Raw genomic sequence first — 23,274 nt, forward strand, 5'->3', positions numbered from 1 at the left:
ATTTATTCGATTGTTTTGTATAAATTAACTACAAATTAGTTTGTAGCAAATTTCTGTCCCATAAAAGAGGTATGTTCTGATTTAATCTCCTTTTTCCTCATTGTTTGTGGCCACGAGTATATGTCTTTTGAGAGCAAGAGGTTACACAATTAAGCAAAAACTCATCATTCATTAGTAATTAAAACTAACCACATACGGTCGCAAGAAACAAAACCAGCAAGAGAATTATAGTCCAACATTAGTATATAATTTCATATAACAACACTTTTCTTTTCCGTTAAACGCAAACACAGTTACCCCACAAAAACACAGGACAAAAAACAAAAGAAAAAAAAAAACAAATTGAATAAACACTTTAGAGAGGCACCGCCTTGTAGCTACGTTGTGGTACCTTCTTGAATGTAGCCCATATAAGATCAAAATAGAGCGGAAACTGCGCCACAGCAAAAAACGTGACCGGCAAGCACGTCACTGCATACAACGGAAACGCTGCATATTGCAGCTTATCCTTTAGCACAAAGAAATGTCCCGCACAGAAGGAGATGAGCATTGACGCTATGGAAACGAACAGCGACGTCAAGCCTACCAAGAGCTTTGTCGGCAAGTCCCTCCCAAAATCTCTCTCTTGGTATCGTGATGTTAAGATGGCGAGGAACATGACCACGGCGGTGACGGAGAAGCAGAGCGCAACGAGTGATGAGATGGCGAAGATGTCGAATGCGGGCTGGTTTTCGAGCGTTGGAGTGCCCTCCCCCTCCTTGACTCCTCCAGGGACTGTGGATGATGTGGCGAAGGCCACGGTGGCAATGAGTGCAGCGACGACAGAGCATGATTCAGAGGTTTTGTCTAGCCATCCGCAGCCTTTTTCGATGAGGTCCTTGTGGGTTTCGGTGAATATTTGTTTTGGGGTCTTGCCCTCCTTATTGTAGCGGGTGAAGAAGTGGAGGGGCATGGAGTCCTTGACGAACTGCAAAAAGCCAATCATCGAGTATAAAGTATCGCAAATTTTACAAAAAATATGTGGCTCAAATGATGCAATACGGTTAGGTTGGATGAGAAAACATGTGAAATAACTACTCTTGAATTAGAATATATGGGTTGATGCATGCATGCTATGATGAATGATATGCAGTTTATGGAGCAAAATGATGCTTGGGAGTTCATTCTAATCCTCCCATAGCTAAACTAATCAGATGTAAATGGTTGCTTAAGATAAAAAGGGATTCAAAAGAAAAGAATGAGCAACATAAAGTTAACTAGGCCAGAAAACAATAATTATAATGAGACTTTTCGATCGTCAATCTCATGAAAAGATTCATTCAGAATTATTATGACACTTATGACTCATTTTAATTTAGAGCTTCTTTAATTGATCAATATTGATAATACAATTTTTATTTTTTATTTTTTATTTTTATTTAAGTGACAAAGGACAATATATTACCGTGGAAAATATATTTTTTTATACATAAAGATGAATCCAAAGGACAATATATATATTACCATGTCACTCTCAAAGCTGGCGAAACCAATAAGTACTGGATTAGGCCCCCCCGGCCCTGAGACGACCCCGATTTAATGTCTCCATATTAGTAACTACTAAAAAATATTTATTTCATAAAAAAAAAAAAATTACAAACCTACCGTCAATATTCTTTAATTAATGCCCTAAATTATGGTAAACAAAGTAATTGGAGAAGGCATTAGTATCATTTAATTTTTTTAAAACTTAATCAAACATTCTATTCTTGAAACAAGGCTTAAAAAAATTGATAGCCTTAAATAAGGAAATCAAATAATATTAAAGTCATTCTTGAATATTAGATTAAATGCTAAGAAGATGAGAAAAAGCATCCATCTCTTTTACACGTTCAAAATGGGAAAACAAATACTCAAAACAAACAACATTCATCTACTATAACATGTCGTTCAAAATGGGGGAAAAAAATAAATGCTAAGAAAATGAATGTTCCATTCTTCAAATAAGGTAAAGGAAGACCAAATTAAAAACTAATTAATGGTTTAGATTTATTTTCAGAACAAAATGCTTTAAAATAAATTTTACAAATAGAAGAAAGTGATCCAATTCTCAAATTAAATTATATAAAAAGACTTTATCCTTTTACAAATGGATGGATCGCTTATGGAATTTTGTTAAGAACACATTCAACGTACAAAAAGAATTTTTCGAAATTAAAGTTGATAAAAACTTATCTAAGATATTCAACAATGTCCTAATTAAGAAAGACTAAATGAATTAGCCAAATTAATAATTGAAAAGGAGATGCTAGAAAAACTTGAATATAAAAACTTAATTTGTAATTTTTCATTCTAAAATGAGAAAAATGATTTTTAAAGACAAATATAATATTAATATATTTAATTAATATTTAAATATAAGGAAAGAGCCTTAAACTTGTCGTCTTAGGTTTCAAAATGTATCGAGTTGGTCTTGATCACTCTCCCCTACTAATGGTAGCCTTGTTCATGGCAACACCCATACATTCTCTCTCTCTCTCTAAGCACATTCCACTTGGTTTTTGGCCATCTTTTGCTTCTTGGTTGTCTTCTTCACCATCTATCTATTTCTTTTCCGTAACACTCCGGTCCAAATTAACACTAGTAATAAAGATGGAGTATTTTAGACTTTAGGATTAGTTGGAATCATGTTTGGATGCTTCAGGTTGAGTTTCTAGGCTGGAAGGACCTCCGAGTCAGTTTTTAACCTGGAGGATGGATCCTCCAAAGGAGAGGATTGATCCTTTCTGCATAGGATGGATCCTCTGCCGCAAAGGATCAATCCTTAAGAGCCATGAACCCTAAGGCCTAGGATCGATCCTTAGGGCTTTTTGAAGCCCTAGTGCGGTCCTACCTCTGTATATTTGTACTTAACCTAGACCAAACATTGTTGCACAAATTCAAGGTATCGAGAGGCTGTCAGAGAACCTTGCTTAAGAGAGTCATTGTTTCATCAGTTTGAAAGTGCATTCGGGAGTTTCTAATTAGCCCCACACGATTAGTGTGTTGGGAACTATGAGTGCAAAAACATAATTGCACAGCGAAAAATTATAATTTCAAGCTAAGATCAAACTTTACGAAGAACGAGTAAAGAACTATGCTACTTATAATTAAACTGTAAAAACATAAATGACTTACTTCAAGAAATCAGGCACTCAATGGCTTTTGGGCAAAATTTTGCTCATTGCTCTATAATGAAGAATGTGTGATCTCAAGGATTATGAGACTTTCAGATTTTCTCATCAATGGCTAAAAATAATCAAGTGAGTGTGGGCTCTTTTCTTGCTCTTTAAAACTTCACTTATTCTCGAGAGTTAACTCAAAAATACTAGTTATTAGTAAATACTAAAGAATTGTAGAGATTGTGAGTCTTGTAATAGCTTTCGGCTTCTTTATTGGCTTAGCACAAGAGAGAGGAGAAAGATAAAAGCAATGCAGGGCTCCTTTCCGATTATTCTCGTACTTGTGAAAGCCTTAATTATCACATGTACATTATTTTTGAATGCCCAACCAAAATGTTCTAGCCAGAGACTAAGAATAATCCAATTCATAAAATAAAATATTTTATCTCAACGGAAATTTTCTTTATCTTTTTTAAGAAAAATGACTTCGATTCTTGAGAAAAACTTTCTCACAATACTACATGTGATTACCCAACACATCGGGAATGTTGACCGTAGTAAAGATTACATCCATAAATGTATCAAAGTAATCGACATTTCACATCTAAGTACACAATTCTCTCACGATTTAGAATCAATATCATAAGTAGTCTTTAGGAGTTATTTCCTATTGACAATTGATGTTGATCAGACAACCTCATCTACAAGCTCGTCTGCAACCGTCTAGACAGGCCTAAAAACGAGAGCCTTGTCTGAAGTCTGAAGTCCACAACTAGAAACCAAAATTTCTTTCTCAAGCTAGGAAGGAGATACTTCTAAAAGTTGTGATTTAAGCGATCCCAACATATGCCATGAGTATCTTTCTTTTGCCAAAGGAGTTGTATAAGGAGATAAATAGGATAATGCAATGTTTCTGGTGGGGATATAAGGAAAATGAAAAGATGATTCACTAGATGAGTTGGGATAAAATGGGGTGCTCCAATGTGCAGGGAGGCGTGGGTTTCAAAGATTGGTATAGAACCTAGGCAGTTTGGCTGCCACGATTATAAAAGCGAAATATTATCCAAAGGAAACTTTGGTGGAGGCAAAAGTAGGGAGTAGACCGTCTTTGGCATGGAGAAGGATTGTTTCGGCCTTGGACCTATTTCAAGAGGCGTTGCTATGGCAGATAGGGGATGGGAAATCTGTGCAAGTGTGGAGGGACAAATGGCTGCCAATATCTTTGACATTTGCTATTCAATCTCCATGTAGGGTACGCTCGGGAGATGCAAGGATACAAGCGCTTATGGATCCCATTTTAGGTGGCTGGAATCAAAATCTCATAAGGGATATCTTTCGGGAGGAAGAGGCAGAGATAATTCTAAATATCCCTGTGAGTAAGTATGGCCAAAGAGACATGATGATATGGAGAGTGTTAGAAGAGTTAGGGTTTGAGTCATTAGGGTTTTAGGGGTAGTTTAGTCTTTATGGCATTACCCTAATCCTATATAATAGGATGCTTGTATTAGGTTAACATAAGTTGAATAAGCCGAATAATATAATAACCTTCGCCTTTTGTGTTTAAACCGTTCATATAAACTATAACATGGTATCATAGCCTTAGGGTTTGAATCCTTTGTAGCAGTGTTTTTCTGCTATATTTGTATATATATATATTTTTTTTCAGTTGGCAGCACCGCCCAAATGGGCTTAATGCGCACACAGGCAATACCTTCTTAGAGCTAGCTCTCTAGAGCACTTTTTTTTTGTTTTTGTTTATGGTGACCGGATCTCTTCCAGTGAGAAAAAAAAAAAAAAGTATTTAGTTTGTTTTTTATGTTTTGTGATGTTGGCTCGCCTGTTCTGTGGTTGCCAGCATTGTCTGTAGTGGTTGGTGTAAGGTGCCTGGCGTGGTGCAGCAGCCATCGGGAAGAAAAAAAAAAAACCAGCACTATAGTTGCTGTTGGGGTGCGAGTTCTTGTTGCTGGGTATGATGGCCGGCATATTTTGTAGTGGCTAGAGTTTTCTGTCTTCTTCGGCGAGCTTCGGCGATACTCCGAGAAAGATTCGACGTGCTTCCAGTGACTTTTTTGTTCTGTTTTCAGTGTTTTTCTTCTGTTTTTAGATACTACTAACATGTTTTGTGTGTTTCCAACCAGTTTTGAAGCTCCAAAAAAGTTCCGGCGTGTTTACGGCGAAATTTTTTTGTTTTTCCAGTATCTGTTTTCCGGCGAAACTTGTTGGTTAATCATATGAAATATAATTATTGTTAGTTGTTGGTTGTTGTTGGTGATCGATGTATCCGAATGGCCTTGGTGTTTTGCGGCAAGAACCAATCCCAAGTTGTTATTGATCGATATATCCGACCAGTCTTGGTGTTTTGCGGCAAGATCCGATCAAATCTTAGTTGTTCAAGTTTCCGATGAGTTTTCGACCGGCGTTGTTATTTTGTTATTTATATTGTGTATTCCAAGTTGTTCCAGCTTGAGGGGGAGTGTTAGAATATGTTTTTCTAGTTGTTTTTCATTCGCTTATATCTTCCAAACTGGATTCATATGATGTATATGCTCCAACTTAAGGGGGAGTGCTAGAAGAGTTAGGGTTTGAGTCATTAGGGTTTTGGGGGTAGTTTAGTCTTTATGGTATTACCCTAATCCTATATAATAGGATGCTTGTATTAGATTCACATAAGTTGAATAATATAATAGCCTTCATCTTTTGTGTTTAAACCATTCATAGAAACTATAACTATGAGCAACAGCGTTGGGGGAATTCTCTGGTCGCAATACTTACTACTTGGCAAAGGACAGGAAATTTCATGTGGCAGGGGAAGGAAAACTATTTGGAGTCTGAAGGTTCCAAATCCATCCAAAGTTTTGTTGCGGCGCGCCTGCAAAAACATCCTACCAACTAAAGAAAATCTACAGAGACGTGGAGTTATCCAAGACGCCACTTGTTGTTTTTGTGCAGGAGAGGTGGAACCAGTGAAACATATATTGTGGGATTGTCCATCCTCAAGGGATGTGTGGGGAGTTTGTAATAAGTCCATACAAAAAGCTCAATGTGCTCGATCTGAATTTTTGGAGGCTGTGGAAGTAATAAGCAAAAGGTGCAATAAAGAGGAAATGGATTTGTTTGCAATTCTAGCACGAAGTATTTGGAACAGACAAAATACAGTTGTACACGGGGGACTGTTCCATCATCCAAATTATCTTGGGCATGATGCAGAGGATTTGTTGAAACAATTTGGACAGGCCCAAGAAGACTAGAGAAAAGGTGAACCCAAGGCCAAGACAGTAAGAATGGTGAGGTGGTGTTGTCCTCTAGGTGGTTTTTACAAAATCAATTGGGATGTCGCCATTAACACATATTTGAACAGGATGGGGGTGGGGTCATTATCCGAAATTCTGAAGGAGGGGTGATTGCAGCCCTAAGCATAGTTAAACAGGAAACCCAAGAACCCGCGGTAGGGGAGGCAATGGCAGTGTTACTTGCAGTGGAATTCGGCAGGGATATTGGAGTGATGGATGCTATTTTAGAAGGGGATTCGTTGCAAGTTATCAAATCCACCAATGCTCACTCTCCTAACTGGTGCACATACGGCCACATCGTGGATGATTTCAAAATAGTGCTTACAGGATACAGAAGATGGGAGGGTAGAGATAGCTTCGTACAGGAAATGCAGCGGCTCATGGACTTGCGAAGGATGCTATCCTGAGGCATAATGAGCATATTTGGATGGAGGAGACACCCCCATGTATTAAAGATATTGTCCATTTAGAGCGTTAAGCTCTTGTTGTTTAGAGTGTAATACTCCAGATATTTTTCCATGAATGAGATGACGAAATTAGGTCGACAATTTTTTTTATTTTTTTTTAAAAAAGGTTTTGATGGTGTCCTTTCTAATAGTTTAAAATTAAGACATTTATTTTATGATTTGTGTGGAGATCATGATTTGAAATTCTTGAAAAAGAACATGTGAATTAATGAAAAATGGTAAGATTCTTGACAATGCTAACTCATACAAAGAATAAACTATTTTCACTTACCGAAGCAAAAACTCATTAAAATTTGTTTAGGCATTTTTAGATGCCTCGACAAATCCTTTGAGTAAGGCTCCGTTTGTTTCAACCTAACATAATTTATGGAAAATGTTTTTCGTATTTTTTGTTGTTTGGTGCGACGTAAAATAATAGTCAACGGAAAATATTCTCCGTTTGACTGAAACATTTTTCTTTAATTTTCAAAAAATGGTTTCCATTTTTAAAAACCATAAACCATTTTTTGAGTTTGAACATCTTATTTTCAAATCAATAGACCCAGTTCAAACCATGTCGGGACTTACTTGAGACCCTACTGGGACCCACCGAGCCCCTACCCGGGACCCGTCAGGACCCAACAAAGGCCCCACTATGACCCAACTGAGACCCGCACGAGACCTACCTTGGACCCAACTAGGACCTAGCCAGGACCCCACCGGGAAATGGTTGGAACACAGCCGAAACCTGATCGGAACTTAGTCGGGACATTTTTATAATTTTTTATTTTCCATACATGCCAAACACCATAAAGTGTTTTTCACTGAAAACATTTTCTGACGGAAAATATTTTACATCAAAACAAACGAAATCTAAAAGAGAGCTTGGCTAATTCGAGTTAGGGTAGAGTTGTATGGGATATATATTGGCGTTTAAAGGTTCCATGGGTAATTGGAATGGATTATATTTGAATAATTTTTAATTAATAGGGATTAGAAAGCTTTGTCTGGACAATTGCAATTTGGAATTACAATTGTCGTTATTTGGAGCATAGTTATTCGAGAAAAGTTATTTTATAGTGAAATTATTATGAAGAAATTCGAGCTCTAACAAATTTTGTAAGAATCTTATATGCAGGTTTTGAGGAGAGACATATTTATAGCTAGCATAATGCTTATTTGGCATTTGGGCATGCTTTTATGGCCGGAATATTAGTTATACAAAAAGGATTGCGTCCATAGATATTTAAATTCTACAAATTATTGAATTATTATGTTCTAGTTTTGGTTATACTTTTATGATTTTTAAAAAAAATATTTGACATATGGAAAAAAAAATAATAATAATTAACAATTTTTTATTTTAAAAAAAAATATTAAATCAATAATCAGAAGAAGAAAAAAAGGTTAAGTAAATGAAATTTGGGATCATACCTCGTACCACTTGATTTCCCACTGCATTTGCAATGCTGCACCAGGAATTAGCCATGGCTTATAGTCTCCAAGCTTTGCCGCCAGATGCAAGGCACTGTTTCCTTCGTTGTCTACCACTCGAAACACTGTGTCTTTTAAGATATTTCTTTTGAGCAAGAGTTCATATACATGCGGTTGCCTGTTCTCCACCGCCAACAACACTATATTCTTCTTCTCTGCATTCCTATCGTGTATGGCAACCGGAAAACGTTCCAGGATTTTCTCCACAATTTCAGTGATTCCGTTTTTAGCAGCAATTAATATGGGAGTCTCCCTCTTTTTCATTTCATGGTTTTTTCCCGTCCCTGCAGCCAATGACACAATGTGTAATGGGCTTTGATTAAACTGTTTACAACATTCAATTCATCGATTAAAGCAAACAAATTTGTTTTTCCTTTACCGTTCAAAAGTTCATGTGGTTGCCTTTTCTGCACCGTCAACAACATTAGACTCTTCTTGTCTGCATTCATGTCCTGTATGGCAACCGGAAAATGTTCCAGGATGCTCTTCGCAATTTTGGTGACACCACTTTTAGCTGTAATTAATATGGTAGTCTCGTTCTTTGCCTCTCCAGGGGGTTTGTTTATACCTGCAAACAACATTGTGCAGGTAAAGTAATGTTTGGCCTTTCATTAAATAGATTGCAATTATCATTGCTAAGTTTTCTCTTTTGCTTGTCAAAAATTAAGGTAAAACTTATTTAAATAATTTTAATGCTAATATGAGCTATCAAGTTTAGTTTTGTTAAATCTCAAGAGGTTAGTCTAATGTTTTTTCTAACTCGTGATCTGTTATGGAGTCATGAGTCATGACTTCCACTCCAATTACAAGTCATGAAATCAAATATATTAGAAAAATATAAGTAGCAGATAAAAAATTTGTACTTCTCTTGTACTGAAACTAGCACTAACTGATGTTGTTTCTGTATTTTCTTTCTAAAAGAACTCAAAACAAATATAGAGAGAAAGAGAGAAAACACTTGAAATGTTGGGAATTATGCCCTAAATTTCAAATGATTTTATATCGATATTTATGTTGACATTCAAAGTTTGTAGTAAATATAAGTTGTTATTCACAGATTAAATTATTTGAGCATAAGACATAGTAGGAGAAAACTTCTTTTGTCACATATCAGGGGTTATATTCCTACAAGGTCATGCCATTCGAATTAAAGAATGCTGGAGCAACATATTCGAGGCTTGTGAAAACTATTGTTCAAACACCAAATCCGTAAAAATGGAGAATTCTACGTTGATGACATGTTTATTAAAAGCATCAAGGTACAACGTCACCTGTCTGATATGGAGGAAACATTTAGCATCTTGAGGGAAGTATAAGATGAAGTTCAATCCGGCAAAATGCGCATTTGGAGTCGCATATAGAAAATTCATAGGATTCATTATGTTCAGAAAAAGGATCGAAGCAAATTTAGAGAAAATTGCAACAATGCTAGAGATACAACCGCGCACAAAATGTGAAAGAGCTACAATCGCTCAACAGAAGAGTGGCTGCGTCAAGAGTTTCATCTCCAGATTAACAAATAAGTGTTTACCCAATTAACTAGGCTCTTCAACCTATGCTAGCGGCTGCACCCATTTTTCCCATTGCAGCTGAAAATGATTGATGTGTATAAAGTTTTGAGTTTTTTTGTACTAAAAAGTGGAAAATAATAATAATAATAATAATTGTTTTGTAGTATTTTTTTTTTTTTTTGGAAATTCTGCATAAACAGTAACAAGCGAGGGGATGATGGGGTTTGCCAAACACTCCCTAGGATACTTGGGAGTTGGGATCATCAAATTAATGACAACACTTACCTCCCTCGTTGAGATTAGGATCCACTCCAGTTTAAATGAACAAAAAAATATCCAATTAGTTATAATGGAGAGGTATTTTTGTCCCATCAAAAAATGAAAATACAAAAATACCCCTCAAATATAACTAATTGAATATTTTTCAGTCTATTTAAACTGAAGAGGATCCTATTCTCCCTCGTAGAAGGAGCATGCTCGGCATTTAATGCCGACCAACCCGCGATAAAGCGGAGTAGGGACAACTCTTTTGCCCAAGTCAATAATCAACTTTCTTAGGGCTACCACAAGCAACCCAACCACAAGACAACACGGAGCAAATAAGTACATGCCCACTTGTCCACTCAGCCAGGTAAACGGAGATATAAGAAGGAAGGTAAAGTCTTGCCCAACACACAACACATCCATCTACTAATACGAAGGGCTCCTTAACTAAAAGAGCCCTATAATTTTATGAATTTTATTAACTTAGGACTCAAAGTTTTTCTTCTTTGAACTTGTGTAGGAAAGATAGTCTATTGGAGTCTCTAAAGTTCAAAAAATCTCAATTTCACCTCTCGAGCTTTTAATTTGATGTAATCTATCCATTCCATTAGGGTTTGGCGTTAAACGAACATTAAAATTGATGAAATAACCTTTATATCCCTGAAACTTTTATAAAATTTCATATTTAACCTTAATTTTACATTAAAAATTTTAAAACACAAACTCCCACCCTCTTAAAAGTCTCTTGGGAGTTTTGTAAGCTAATCAGAAAGGACTAAAAAGGTTATAGAGGGTATTTACCTTCTCCAGTCTTATCTTCACCCTCACTTTCCTTGCTCTTGTCTTTCTGTGTATTTGGCTCCTGCTCTTTCCAGAAAGTGGGGCTGTTGGTGACGCTGCCTTCAGCAATAGTATAAGGCCGTGTCTCGCCCTCTGTTGGCGATGTCACTTCTGGCGCAGGGGTCGTCCCAGTGTTAACATGATCTTCATACGAGGAAACACGTTGAAGAAGTTCGTTCATGATCTGAACGGACCACGTGTGCTTCTCTTTCTTATCCTGTATCCTTCTTATCTTGGTAGATCCTTTTTAACATAATATACAAAGTACGATAACTAAGAAACAAATTAATGCATATTGTACGCAAGTATATATATTTGTCGATTAGAATCTTCTCCATTTCATTTGAACTCAATAATATTCGGTCAATTAATTATATTGAAAGGGTATTTTTGTCTCTTCAAAAAGTGAAGAGACAAAAATAATCCCTCTAATATCCAGAGGATCATGTTCCATATTTGTCAATGCCAGCATACATGTTAGCAACTTGAAAAAATTAGTGATTAAATATTTGTAATCAGTTTTTGTCATTGTATATAGCTCTTATACTTGCTAATCCATTTAATTTTTTTTGTTAGCTTGTCGGTCATAAAAACGATTACAAAGTAATGTCAATAACAGTTACAAGTAATGTCAAGAATACTTGGTTATATACCTTGTCCAAGAACGACCAGGAGTGCCTTGCATGCAAGCTTGACAAATTCAAAACAGGTGACGTAATTAGGTGGGAATAAGTGATCCCTCCAAGCTCCTGCATGTACGACACAGAACAACAAGTTTCAGAATGTTGATGGAGCTCACCTTCATCTAAAAAATTATTAATGTGGGGTTTCTCTCAAATTCTTGCATGTTGATGGAGCTCACCTTCATCTCTTTCAACTGGAATTGTTTGAGCTCCATTCTCTCCAATGGTTGTGACTGGTAATTACCAAAAAATTATTTGTACTATTTAGCTGTAAAATGCATCTTGAAAACAGCAAGCAAAATCAAGCATTACATTTGAACGTGAAAGTAAAAGTATCAATTCAACAATTGCTCTTTGTTTTCCTTAATAATGTCTTATGCTCCATTTGTTTCAGTATAAAATGGTTTTCATTGGAAAATATTTTTTTGGGCGCATATATTTTCTTAGAAATTAAAACATTTTTTTTGTCGAAAACATTTTTTGGGATGCATATGGAAAATCACAAATATTTATTATATTTTCATTCAATCATATTAATCTATAAAAATCAATATTTCTTCGTAACATAAAAATATTAGTATAAATTTTTGTTTTAATAAAAAAGATAATCTAAAAATTTGAGATCCGACAGTGGTGCACTAGGACACCGCAAGGATATTGTCAAGCCATTGCCAGGACCCACCATAAAAATTGACAAATACATGTCTCGGCCTAGGCCGAACATCAATGATGTCCCGACAAAGTCCTAACAATGTCACCGTGGGGTCCCAATGGAGGCCAAGTAGTGTCCTAGCCAAGTCTCAGCAGTGTCCTGACGAGGTTCAAGCAATGTTCTGTGTGGGTCCCAACGAGGTCCCAGCGGTATCCCAAAAAAGTCTTAGCTGTGTCCCGTGAAAGTCTTAGTAGTTTAAAAATGAGAAGTTCAAAATCAGAAAATGATTTACAATTTCAAAAAAGGGAAAACCATTTTATGAAATTTAAATAAGTTTTTTTTTTGGTTGTTTTCTATTGACTATTATTTTCCATCACACCAAACACTAAAATATACAAAAAAAAATATTTTTCAAAAATCATTTTACGCCCAACCAAATGGGTGTGATTTCTTCAACACCACATGACAAATTTCACATATCTAAAACCAAGAATATGATTAAGGGATCCTAAAATGAATTGGAACGATGCATACATAATTCTCATGTCCAGGCGTAAATCTGCCATGATAGGGTGTTCTTGTCATTGGTTGATATCTTTAATTTTAATATTTTTAATTAGTAGATAAAGAAAGAAAAAAAAAAGGAACAAATTCATTCACTTACCATCTTTAAACACTCCACTGTTTTTGTTATTTGTTGATTCCGTTGATGTCTCCGCTTTTGGTGGCTGGTAATCTTCGGTCAATGCACATATAAAAACGAATCAAGAATTAATAATGAGAAAACCTTTTGTCAAGACAATCCTGATAACACCCATTTCACAGCCATTAATTAATAACCGACATATAAGTAAAAACAAAAAAAGTGCACAAAAATAAGTTTGGATAATAATACACTAGATTTTAGGGTGATAAAATCTCTAAAGGGTTAACATTTCATCTCTAGGTGTTACTTTTGAATCTAAAAATGAGTTTTGAGGCATTAAAAACAAGTTTTGATGCATTAGAAATAGGTTTTGAGACATTAGAAATATGTTTTGATGCATTAGAAACGGGTTTTGAGGCGGGTCACGGCTGGCAAGTTTTGAGGCATTCATCGCCGGCCAGACACGTGGGTCTGCATGGCTATAGTTTTTTTTTTCTTTGGTGTGATTGTTTTCACTTTTATTTTTTGCATTTTTCTTAAATTGATGATGTATCACATAATAATTGGAGGCTGCAAAAAATGTGTTATCAGGATAAACCTGATGGTAGGGGCTTTCATTAATAATCCATGAAAGACTGAATATAAACGATATTATCAAAATAGTAATGTTATACAAACAAAGGAAGTCTAAAAAATGATATTACATAATGACATGCTCCTAATGCCCTAGAGAGTGGATTGACCACGTACCCCAAGTACTTTTTAGGGGTGGCTCGCAGCCACTAGGGTGGCTCGACCACCCCCCATCCGTGTCGGGGGTGGCCAATCCACCCCTGAGTGGTTTTCCAGGGGTGGATCAGCCACCCCCGCTTGTTTTTGGGGTCCCAAGCCACTCCAAAACCACTATTAAGGGTGGCCGATCCACTCCCTAAGGTAACTCGGCCACCCCTAGATACCTTGGGGGTGGCCCGACCACCCCTAGGAGTGGTTCAAAACCACCCCAAATTATTATTTATTTATTTTTTTTGTAATATATATATATATATATATATATATATTTTATTATATTTTATATTCTACAAGTAACTTAAATATAATTTTAACTATTTTTTCTCTTCGATATTCACAATTTTAAATTCAGATAGAGTAGAATAGAAAAGAATCGCAAACCCAAATGAGCTCGATGTAACTTGTTCCGACTAAAAACTGCCTGAACATTACTCGTGGGTCATGGCCACCCCAATATATGGTAGATTCCCAAAGCTAATTTGTGTCACTATTTATGCTGATCCTATCCCTAATGCACTCTTTTTTTCTTGTTTTTTTTTTTTTTGTTCTTGAGAGAAAACTTGATGCATACATGGCATTATAGATGGTTCCCCACAAAATTATGGAACATAAAACAGTGTAAGATAAAATTATATTGGTAAACACAATTCTTTTTTTTTTTTCCCCTTATATAAGTAAGATTTTATTGAGAAAAAAAAAATGACAATATTGGCGCTGGGGCAAACCCCAAAGAAAGCCTACTCCTAGGGAGGAGAACGGCCACAAGAATGAAGCACATAATAATAATAATAATAATAATAACCCTAGTTAATCTGAATTGATCTTTCTACCATAAATATGCATTTTGATTTTTGGTTAGTGGCTCTACTTCGGTTAATGCATTGTGTTTTTTATTGAGGTTGTACATGTACACTCATTAGGCATTCATGTTTTCATTGAAGAAGAGGAAATTTGTCAATGCTAAATAACAAAGTTTCAAAACTTCTCACTGGTTCACATCAGGCTAACCTCAGTGAATAAAGACTAAATCATGTCACTAGGACTTCTGTATACCCCTGTTCCATATAAGGAAGAGCAGTTGTATGCATAGACTGCATGGTTTATAGAAAGATACTCATGGGTGCGCTAAGGCCTATATTTAATTACTTAATTACTATGTAAAATCAGGCTTTATAAAATCTTCAAATTAATAGCCCTTTTGAGTTGATAGCACAGACGTAACTCACGCTTTTTTATGAATCGTTAAGAGTGCCTCTTTATAAACCACCACTACTTTATTTTCACAACTCATCTTCCCATGTATAGGGCGAGGGTATTACAACCTCTGGTTTGACAATTTCATCCGTTCAAAAAATTGGCTTACAACATGTTAAGTTTTTCTCCCTTTTTTGCAAAATCAACATCTATAAAATTTATTCAGACAAATCTGGCTTGCATAGTGAAATAAAACGGTACCATTTTCCTCTAAACGGTACCGTTTTCCACTGTCAAAAATTAGGTTTAAAAAACTAATAATAAAAAATTCATTAAAACTTAAAAATTATAAATTAAAAATAATAATTAAAAATCTAAAAATATTAAAAAAAAAAAAAAAAAGAGGTGGCCGGTTGCCAAGGGGTGGCCGACCACCCCATTTTTAAATTATTGATTTTTTTAATATTTAATGAATTTTATAGTATTTCTTCGCCAAAAAAAAAAAAAAAAAAACTATTTTTTTATTGCCCAAAGTGCAGTCGTTTTGGGCTACAACATGCATACAGTAGTTTTCACTACTACATGCAAGCCGGATCCAATTCAGACATACATTTTCTTTTTTCAGTAAAAATTAGCCTGCAATGGCATGGTATTCATTGATAAACCTTTTGCTTCAAATGCCTTGATATCCAGATGGTGAAAGTTAAGTTGTAGTAGATTTTGAAAGTGCATGTGTGTATGAAACCTCGTATCAATTGTGTATATACTAGGTGAGATTGAAGAATTAATATAGATAACTCTAAGAAACTCCAATTATAATTTCGATTGACGTGGCTAATTAACACTTAATTAAGCATTACTCACCTGAATGTCGCGGCTTTTGTCTTTCAAGGTCTGCATTTGTTTGATTTTGAGCTCCTTTCTTTCCTTTCAAACCGAGTGCTGGTAATTAAGAAAAAAAATAGTTGGGTCATCACCACATATATAGCAAATGAATAATAACAACAAAACTTTGCACTATGTCCGTTTGGTTTTGTGTATGCACATCTTTTTTACCATTAAGTTGAAAAATGCAGCTTGAAGCTGCAAGAAAACTTAGGCTCCGCTCTGTTTGTTTCAACATAAAATAATTTTTGAAAAATATTTTTTGTACTTTTTGATATTTGGTATGTGTGACAAAAAATAATAGTCAACTGAAAATATTTTCGGTTTGACTAAAAAAAGTTCTTTAATTTTTGTAAAATGGTTTTTTTGTTTTTTAAAATGGTAAACCATTTTTCGAGTTTAAGCTTCTCAATCTCAAATCGTCGGACCCAATGGTGAATATACATAGGGGCGGGCAAGAGCGCCCGCCCCAACAAAAATTTTGAAAAAAAAAATTTATAAGATAGTTTTTTAATTTTTGAAGCCCTCGCCCCTACTTCTTTTCTTCCTTCTCGTTCCTGTCTTCCTCCTCTTGGCTTGCCCCTGTCTTCCTCTTCTTCTTGGCTTTCCTCTTGGGGAGTACTAGGGAGCCAAACAAATGAACCAAAAAAAAATTTTAAACTGACGTGACAGACCGTGAGTGGCAGACAAAGGAGAGAAAATTGCATTTTTTAAAATTTAAAAACCCTTACCACATAATTTAAAAATTTTTCTAAACTTATTTGTTTGGCTTCCAACCACTTTTCTTCCTCGTGTATTCCTCTTCTTTTTGGCTCGCCCCTATCTTCCCACGCCTCTCTTTGAAGTATCTGAAGAGTGTTGGTTTGTGGCATAGAAGTATCTAGAGGACCGATTTCTAGGGAATTGCTAAAGTCTCTTGAGTAGGTGAAAATATTAATTACTTGGTGTATAAGAGATAGGGGGGAGGTGAGGTGGCTGCATATGAAGAAAATAGGGATTGAATCCCCTGCCATTAGAGGAGAAATTAAAGATTCTTCAATTATTCATCCTAGCCATCCAATTTTCATCAAATAGTCTATACTACGCCATGTGTCCCGCTCAATTTTAAATAATAAAATATTAATTCACTTTAAAAAAATAATAAAATAAAATAAAAATTAAAATAACCAAAAAAAACTATAGGGTGGCCGAACCACCCCATTTTTGCCATTGGGGGTGGCCGGCCACCCAACCTGAGCCATCGGGGTGGCTTCGGCCACCCCCAACCGGCCCTTGGGGTGGCCGAAGCCACCCCCTTGGCTCAGATGGGGTGGCTGGCCACTCCTATGGCAAAAATGGGGTGGTCCAGCCACCCCATAGTTTTTTTTAGGTTATTTTCATTTTAATTTTCTTTTTAAAAGTTAATTAATATTTTATTATTTAAAATTGAGTGGGGCACGTGGCATGATGTGGGCTGTTAATGAAAGTTGGATGGCTAGGATGAATAATTGGAGAATCTCCAATTTCCCCTTCAATGGGAGAGGATCTTGATCCAGGCAGCCAGAAAGCTTCAATCACCTTCTCTTTTTTAGTGTTTTTTATTTTTTAGTTATTCTCCATGTAGTCTAACATTGCTAAATTCACACTACCATTATTTTTATTATTATTATTAAAAAAAAATCACATTAACCATTTTAGGTTGCTATAAGTGAAATAAAAAAAATATTACATCTTTTTTTTGTGTGTCATTTTTGCTTCTAAATGCATTTTTGTTTTCATTTTGTTACTAAACATTAGTAACAGTAAAACAAAAAAACACTTAAAAAAACATTTTGTTTTCATTTTGTTACCAAATAACTAAATAATTTTTTAGTGATAGAACTTTCTAATAAAATTTTACCGACAAAAGTTATATTTTCCAATCAATCTTAAAATGGCTCATAGTTTAGTACGTCCCTAGAATTTTCATTGTCTAGTAACAAAACAGTAGTTTTATCTATAAACATATATATATCAACGTTGGCCAACAAATCAGTTAGCTACTTCTAGTGCCATTTTCTACCATTTATCTTGCGGGGTTGAGTTTTTGAAGGGTAATAATTAAATTTAGGTGGACCAAAAAAAAAAAAAAAAGGCAAGATTTAAGGAATATGCATCTAATAAATGATGGATCATATAGACTTCATAAAAGATAAATATTTTACATTAAAAAGACATATGTTATTTTATAAAGTATTTTTATTTTAAATTGTATGCATCATATTTTTTTTATTTATTATATAAATACAATAAATAAAAATTTTAAATATAATTTTATTATTTTAATGTTGTCCCTACTATAGTCAATTTCTAGATCCGCCACTAGTGGGACTAGGACCACTGTTGAAATTTCACCAGAACTCTAAATTTTATGTTAGATCTTTTTTTGTTTAATATTTTTATGTTGTAAATAAAAATGATTTTTATAAGTTAATATGAATAAATGAAAATATAAAAAATATTTGTGATTTTGGTATGCACCAAATGCTGGAAAAATGTTTTCAACAAAAACATTTTCTTACAAAATGATTTTCTTCGATAAAAAACATTTTATGTCGAAACAAACGGAGCCTCAATTGTTAGTATGTATCAATCAATCTTACAGTTTGTTTTCCTTAATAATGTCTTAAGTTGCTTGTAATTTCTTGAATTAACTTTTAGCCCATCGACATGATATTAAAAATTTCGGATCAAGTTCCCTGGAATTCTTAGGGGAATTCCAAATTTTGGAATTAAGGATCTAAGCCATCCATTTTAATATAATGGCTACTGTCATGCCACGTGTCCCACTTATAATAAAATAATATTTAAATTTTAAAAAGAAAATATAAAATAAATAATAAAATATAAAATAAAAATACTTTGGGGTGGCCAGCCACCCCATTTTTGCCATGGGAGTGGCTTCGGCCGCCCCAAAGGTCGGTTGGGGGTGGCGGCCCTTAGGGGTGGATCGGCCACCCCTAAGGGCCAAACCCAAATTTTCTTTTATTTTGGGTTTGGCCCTTGGGGGTGGATCCATGGGGGTGACTTTGGCCGCCTCCAACCAGCCACCCCATTTTTGTCATATGGGGTGGCCGGCCACCTCAAAGTTTTTATTTATTTTTTATTATTTCTGTTAATTTTCTTTTTAAAATTTAAATATTATTTTATTATAAGTGGGACACATAGCATGCCAGAAGTCATTAGATTAAAATAGATGGCCGCATCTCTAATTCCAAAATCCTGAAATTCTTAATTCCAGGGGATCCTGATCCAAAAATTTCATATTTTCAAAACCATGAATATATATATATATATATATATATATATATGAAAAAGTGGCTCTATGAAATTGCTAAAATGACCAATACAGAAATCATTCTGAGCATCTCATGGATCAAATCTGCCATAATATGCATGTTATTGCCTTATTAATTGTAAGATATTTTACTCGTTAAAATTAAAATACAAGTTCATAATTCACGTACCAACTGGAATCGCTTTCCGTACCAATCCGAAGAAGTTGGCGCATGTCTTGTAGTTCTCCGGATAGCACGGATCCTTTTTGTCATTGGGATTCTTTCTAGATACAATTGGTTGACAATTCGATACCACCTTGAGCTCATCAACAAATATGCCTTCCAAATAAAAGCAAAGGATGAGAATATATAATCGTGATAGACACCGCTGAATCTAAATTATATGATAAAAAAAAATAATTTAATATCATAAAACCAAAGGAATTGTTAAAAAAAACATATTACATGCATAATAACGGACGGCATGCTTTCATACGATGTGTGTAAGAACACTAGTACCAGCTTCCATAAATTTTATTTTTTTCTCAGAGGAGAAGATGTCTCTCATGAAAAATCTCTCAAGGAGATAAAGTATGGCATGATTCTGAAATGACTAAGTTTTGTCATATCTTGGTCACAAGATGCTGGACGAAGTGAGATTATATATGGGTGTTTCACTCTGTGAATTAAGATAGCAAATAAGTGTCCATTTGGAATTAAGGACAAGTGGGAGTTTGTTGGAAATGGTGTCCAAAACTCTAATTGATTAGATAATGTTTTGATTATTATTACAGAACAATAGACATATACACTTATATTCTTGCATGACATATATGTGTGATTGTGTATTGTCCAATTATATGCATGTGAGATCTCTAATATGCATTGTATTTGAGTGATAGTGTGGGTATCACAAAAGATTGAGTAATGATATAAGGAGGACTAGAGAGTCCTCCTAGAGTCATCTCAAATATGATATGGTATCTAAAATTACCATTCAATTTGAGATGATCATTATTGAATTTTAATCTATTGGTGATTTTAAATGTCACATCACATTTGAGATGACTTTAGGAGAACTCTAATCCTTCTTATATCATTATTCCAAAAGATCATACTCAAAGGTCCTTACAACTTATAAAACCTATTATTTTTCATAATCATAAATGGAACTGGGAACTTCATCTAAACTATAATATATTAAACCTCAAATGACTTGTCTTGGTCTTAAGAAGCAGGTAGACTTCAGGTTAATATGTTGGGGTACTGGCAGAGTTATACTATACACCGAACAGGACAACATGAGCCTTTATACTGGAATAACAAATGATGTATGTGCACGACAACTTGTAGCATTTACTCTAAATCTTGAGGAGTTCGTGAACTAAGATATAAAGTATAGGTTACTTTGATATATCAAAGAATGAGACCTATCATCAGTCAAAATAACCTCAATACATTGGGTAATCGCATGTAGCATTGTGGGAACACTAGCTTCAAGAAAGAATCCAAATCATTTGTTAGAGAATAAAAAGATAAGAAATAATGTTCTTGTTTTAGATTTAACGAGAAAGATTATCCTAAAGCTCAAGTTCAAGTGTTTTTAATATTTATGTACACTAAAAAATTTGGATATTAAGCATATCCAAATTTCCATTAAGTATTCATCCAAAAAAATAAAAAATTCAAGTAAGAGAGAATCAAAGCGCGTTAACACTACAAAAATTGGCAAAATAGTGACATGTGGAACATGACATTTTAAGCTCAAAAAATGTCTCTATTTAATTAGGGACCTTCGAATAGTGACATTTTGCAAATGTCCTTAATTATAATGACTAGAATAAAAATTAGGGACGTTTGAACAATGCAAATGTCCCTACAAGGTGACATTTTTTGCAAAAACGTCCCCTTTGGGAAGGGGACGTGGCAATAGTGTGCATGTAATTTTTTTGAAATGTGACACTTTGCACCATTTAAATGTCCCTACTCTTTAAAAAAAATATAAAAAAATAAAAAAAAATTTCCCAATATATATATATATAGAGAGAGAGAGAGAGAGAGAGAGAGAGAGAGGTGTGGCTGCCAGTTGGGGGTGGGGGGTTGCCTTCGGGCCACCCCAAGGACATCTGGGGTGGCCCACGAGCCACCAAGTCTCTTTTTTTTTTTTTAATAATTATAATAATTAATTTTATGTGTTGGTGAAAGATGAAAAATTTTGAAGTTTTCAGGTGTGTATAGTTGTTTTAAACGTAAACTTTGAACACCAATATTTCCAAAATTAGAAACATTTGAATAGTAATTTACTGTTTAAACATTTATATTCATAAAATATGGACGTATGAATAGTGATGCATAAATAGTACTAATACTATTCAAACGTCCATATTTTATGAATATGGATGTTTGAACAGTAAAACATGTCAAATTAGTGATGTTCATTATTTCAAACATCACTAATTGGGCTTTTTTTTGTAGGGTAAGAAGCGGTCTTTTGTGCAAAATAAATAAGAGCATGCAACTACAATAGAATGGAACCATGAAGTTCATATATATATATATATATACACAATAGTTTACTTACAGTGATAAATGATAGTGTGGCATCGTCCAAAGTGGCTACCACTTCTGAAAGCGGAAGGCTTGGCCGCTAGTACATGGAGAGGGGTGAAGCCATGCTGATTGACAGAGTCTACTAGGTTCTCAAACAAGTGTATTATTTGAAATGCCAAATCTGTCAAACCCAAATGAAGCCTGTTTTAGCATTTATCGAATTACTCTTTTTTATTTAAGAAGAATAATGTAAATATAAAAATAGTGCTCACCAAAATAGTCTCCAGCTATGGCAACATGAAGAATAGTCTCACCATCATTCCTCCGGGAATAAAGAAGACCTTCCGGGCGACTACAGAAACTGAGAAGACAAAGGAAGGCTTCTTTTTTACCATGGACCGCAGCCAAGAAAAATGGGGTCTCGCCATCTTCATTACGAACACCCACCAATGATTTATCCACTTCAGCAATGCATTGACACATTCCCACACTCCCCATTGATGCAGCAACATGAAGAGCAGTATTCCCTTGCTCGTTCTTCACTTTAAGAGCCTCCATGCCTTCTGATCCTTTGGAAATTATTTCTATATTTTCTTCGACTCTCTCTTCTTTGTCAATTCTAAGAGCCTCTTTGCCTTCTTCTTGAGAGGAAATTGCATCTACAAGTTTTACGACTATCTCTTCTTTGTCATCGGAGACAGCTATGTGTAATGCGGTGTCTCCTGACTTGGTGATCTTGGCCTTGTGAGCCCTTTTGTTGCTTCTATATATCTTCACAACTTCATCCCATTCGCCTTTCATGGCCATGTGAAACAACTTATTCTTGATCATTCTCTCTCCTTCCCCTTCTATACCAGCCATTACAAGGAAAAAGGAAGACAAAATAAGTAGGCTTGTGTAGCAGCTGGTGGAACTGGGATTAGTGTATGGATTAATACTAGAAACTGGAGTCCTGTGCTATTAATTAATGCCACACTTTTATCCCCAGCCAATCAAAAACATAATAAAGAAACCGAGATCAAGAACAGTGAAACTAATTGATTCAACATTTGGGTTATGATAATATATTTTCGGAAAAATGTATGAACTAATTAGGTTTATTGGAGTACACCAGCTATTGCTACAGAGGATTGAATTTCTACAGCTATAATGCACTACTCAGCTGAAATAGGTTATATAAATGATGAGTCGTGACAACCGACAAGTCTAGAATGGATCATTCCACAAGACTTGGGACTCAAGCAAAGTATGTTCCACATGATGAGTATTGAAGATGAATTTTCCGCATCTTTTTTTACAACATAATTTAATTACTCTTCTCTTTTTGAACAAAAGAATTCCAATCTCATGACTTTAAAAAGAGATACGAATTCTTTAAAGGAGAAAGCAGAAAAAAGGATAATAAAGCAAATTAATAAAGGGGTGGCTAATTATTTCTTTAACTAATTTACAGTTCTTTTTGTTTATTTATTTACTTTTTTTTTTTTTTTTTTTTGGTGTAGTAGTTCTTAATCATTTAGGTCCCTGATGATTACAGGAAAAATAAAAATTTAGTTCTTACAAAAAAATCCTGTCATAGTTTTTTTTTTTTTTT

General features: G+C 34.9%; 1 protein-coding gene across 2 annotated transcripts; it reads right to left on the reverse strand.

Moving 5' to 3' along the window:
- Window positions 1-238: 238 nt before the first annotated feature.
- Window positions 239-22,808, reverse strand: LOC132169060 (uncharacterized). 2 transcript variants are annotated; one of them, XM_059580150.2, is made up of 11 exons: window positions 21,953-22,808; window positions 21,712-21,861; window positions 19,320-19,469; window positions 15,814-15,891; window positions 12,985-13,056; window positions 11,848-11,901; window positions 11,639-11,734; window positions 10,947-11,228; window positions 8,750-8,938; window positions 8,311-8,654; window positions 239-967 (listed from the first exon to the last, which is right to left on the reverse strand). In XM_059580150.2, the coding sequence occupies exons 1-11, from the start codon at window positions 22,539-22,541 to the stop codon at window positions 356-358; spliced, it is 2,616 nt and encodes an 871-aa protein (XP_059436133.2). In that variant the 5' UTR covers window positions 22,542-22,808; the 3' UTR covers window positions 239-355. The 2 variants fall into 2 exon arrangements, with proteins under 2 accessions (XP_059436133.2, XP_088373134.1); XM_088517008.1 differs by lacking the exon at window positions 11,848-11,901.
- Window positions 22,809-23,274: the final 466 nt, after the last annotated feature.

This window comes from Corylus avellana, chromosome 1 (genome assembly GCF_965113065.1).
Source record: "Corylus avellana chromosome 1, dhCorAvel1.hap1.2, whole genome shotgun sequence".
In the NCBI taxonomy this organism is placed as follows: Eukaryota; Viridiplantae; Streptophyta; class Magnoliopsida; order Fagales; family Betulaceae; genus Corylus; species Corylus avellana.

Bases quoted from the DNA above. Each gene is read 5' to 3' on its own strand.
- LOC132169060 (XM_059580150.2), bottom strand. From the start codon at position 22,541: ATGGCTGGTATAGAAGGGGAAGGAGAGAGAATGATCAAGAATAAGTTG. The intron at 15,892-19,319 runs GTACGTGAATTA...CTTAATTACCAG, and splicing joins ACGGAAAGCGATTCCAGTTG to CACTCGGTTTGAAAGGAAAG. The intron at 11,229-11,638 runs GTATATAACCAA...TATGTTAAAAAG, and splicing joins CCTGGTCGTTCTTGGACAAG to GATCTACCAAGATAAGAAGG.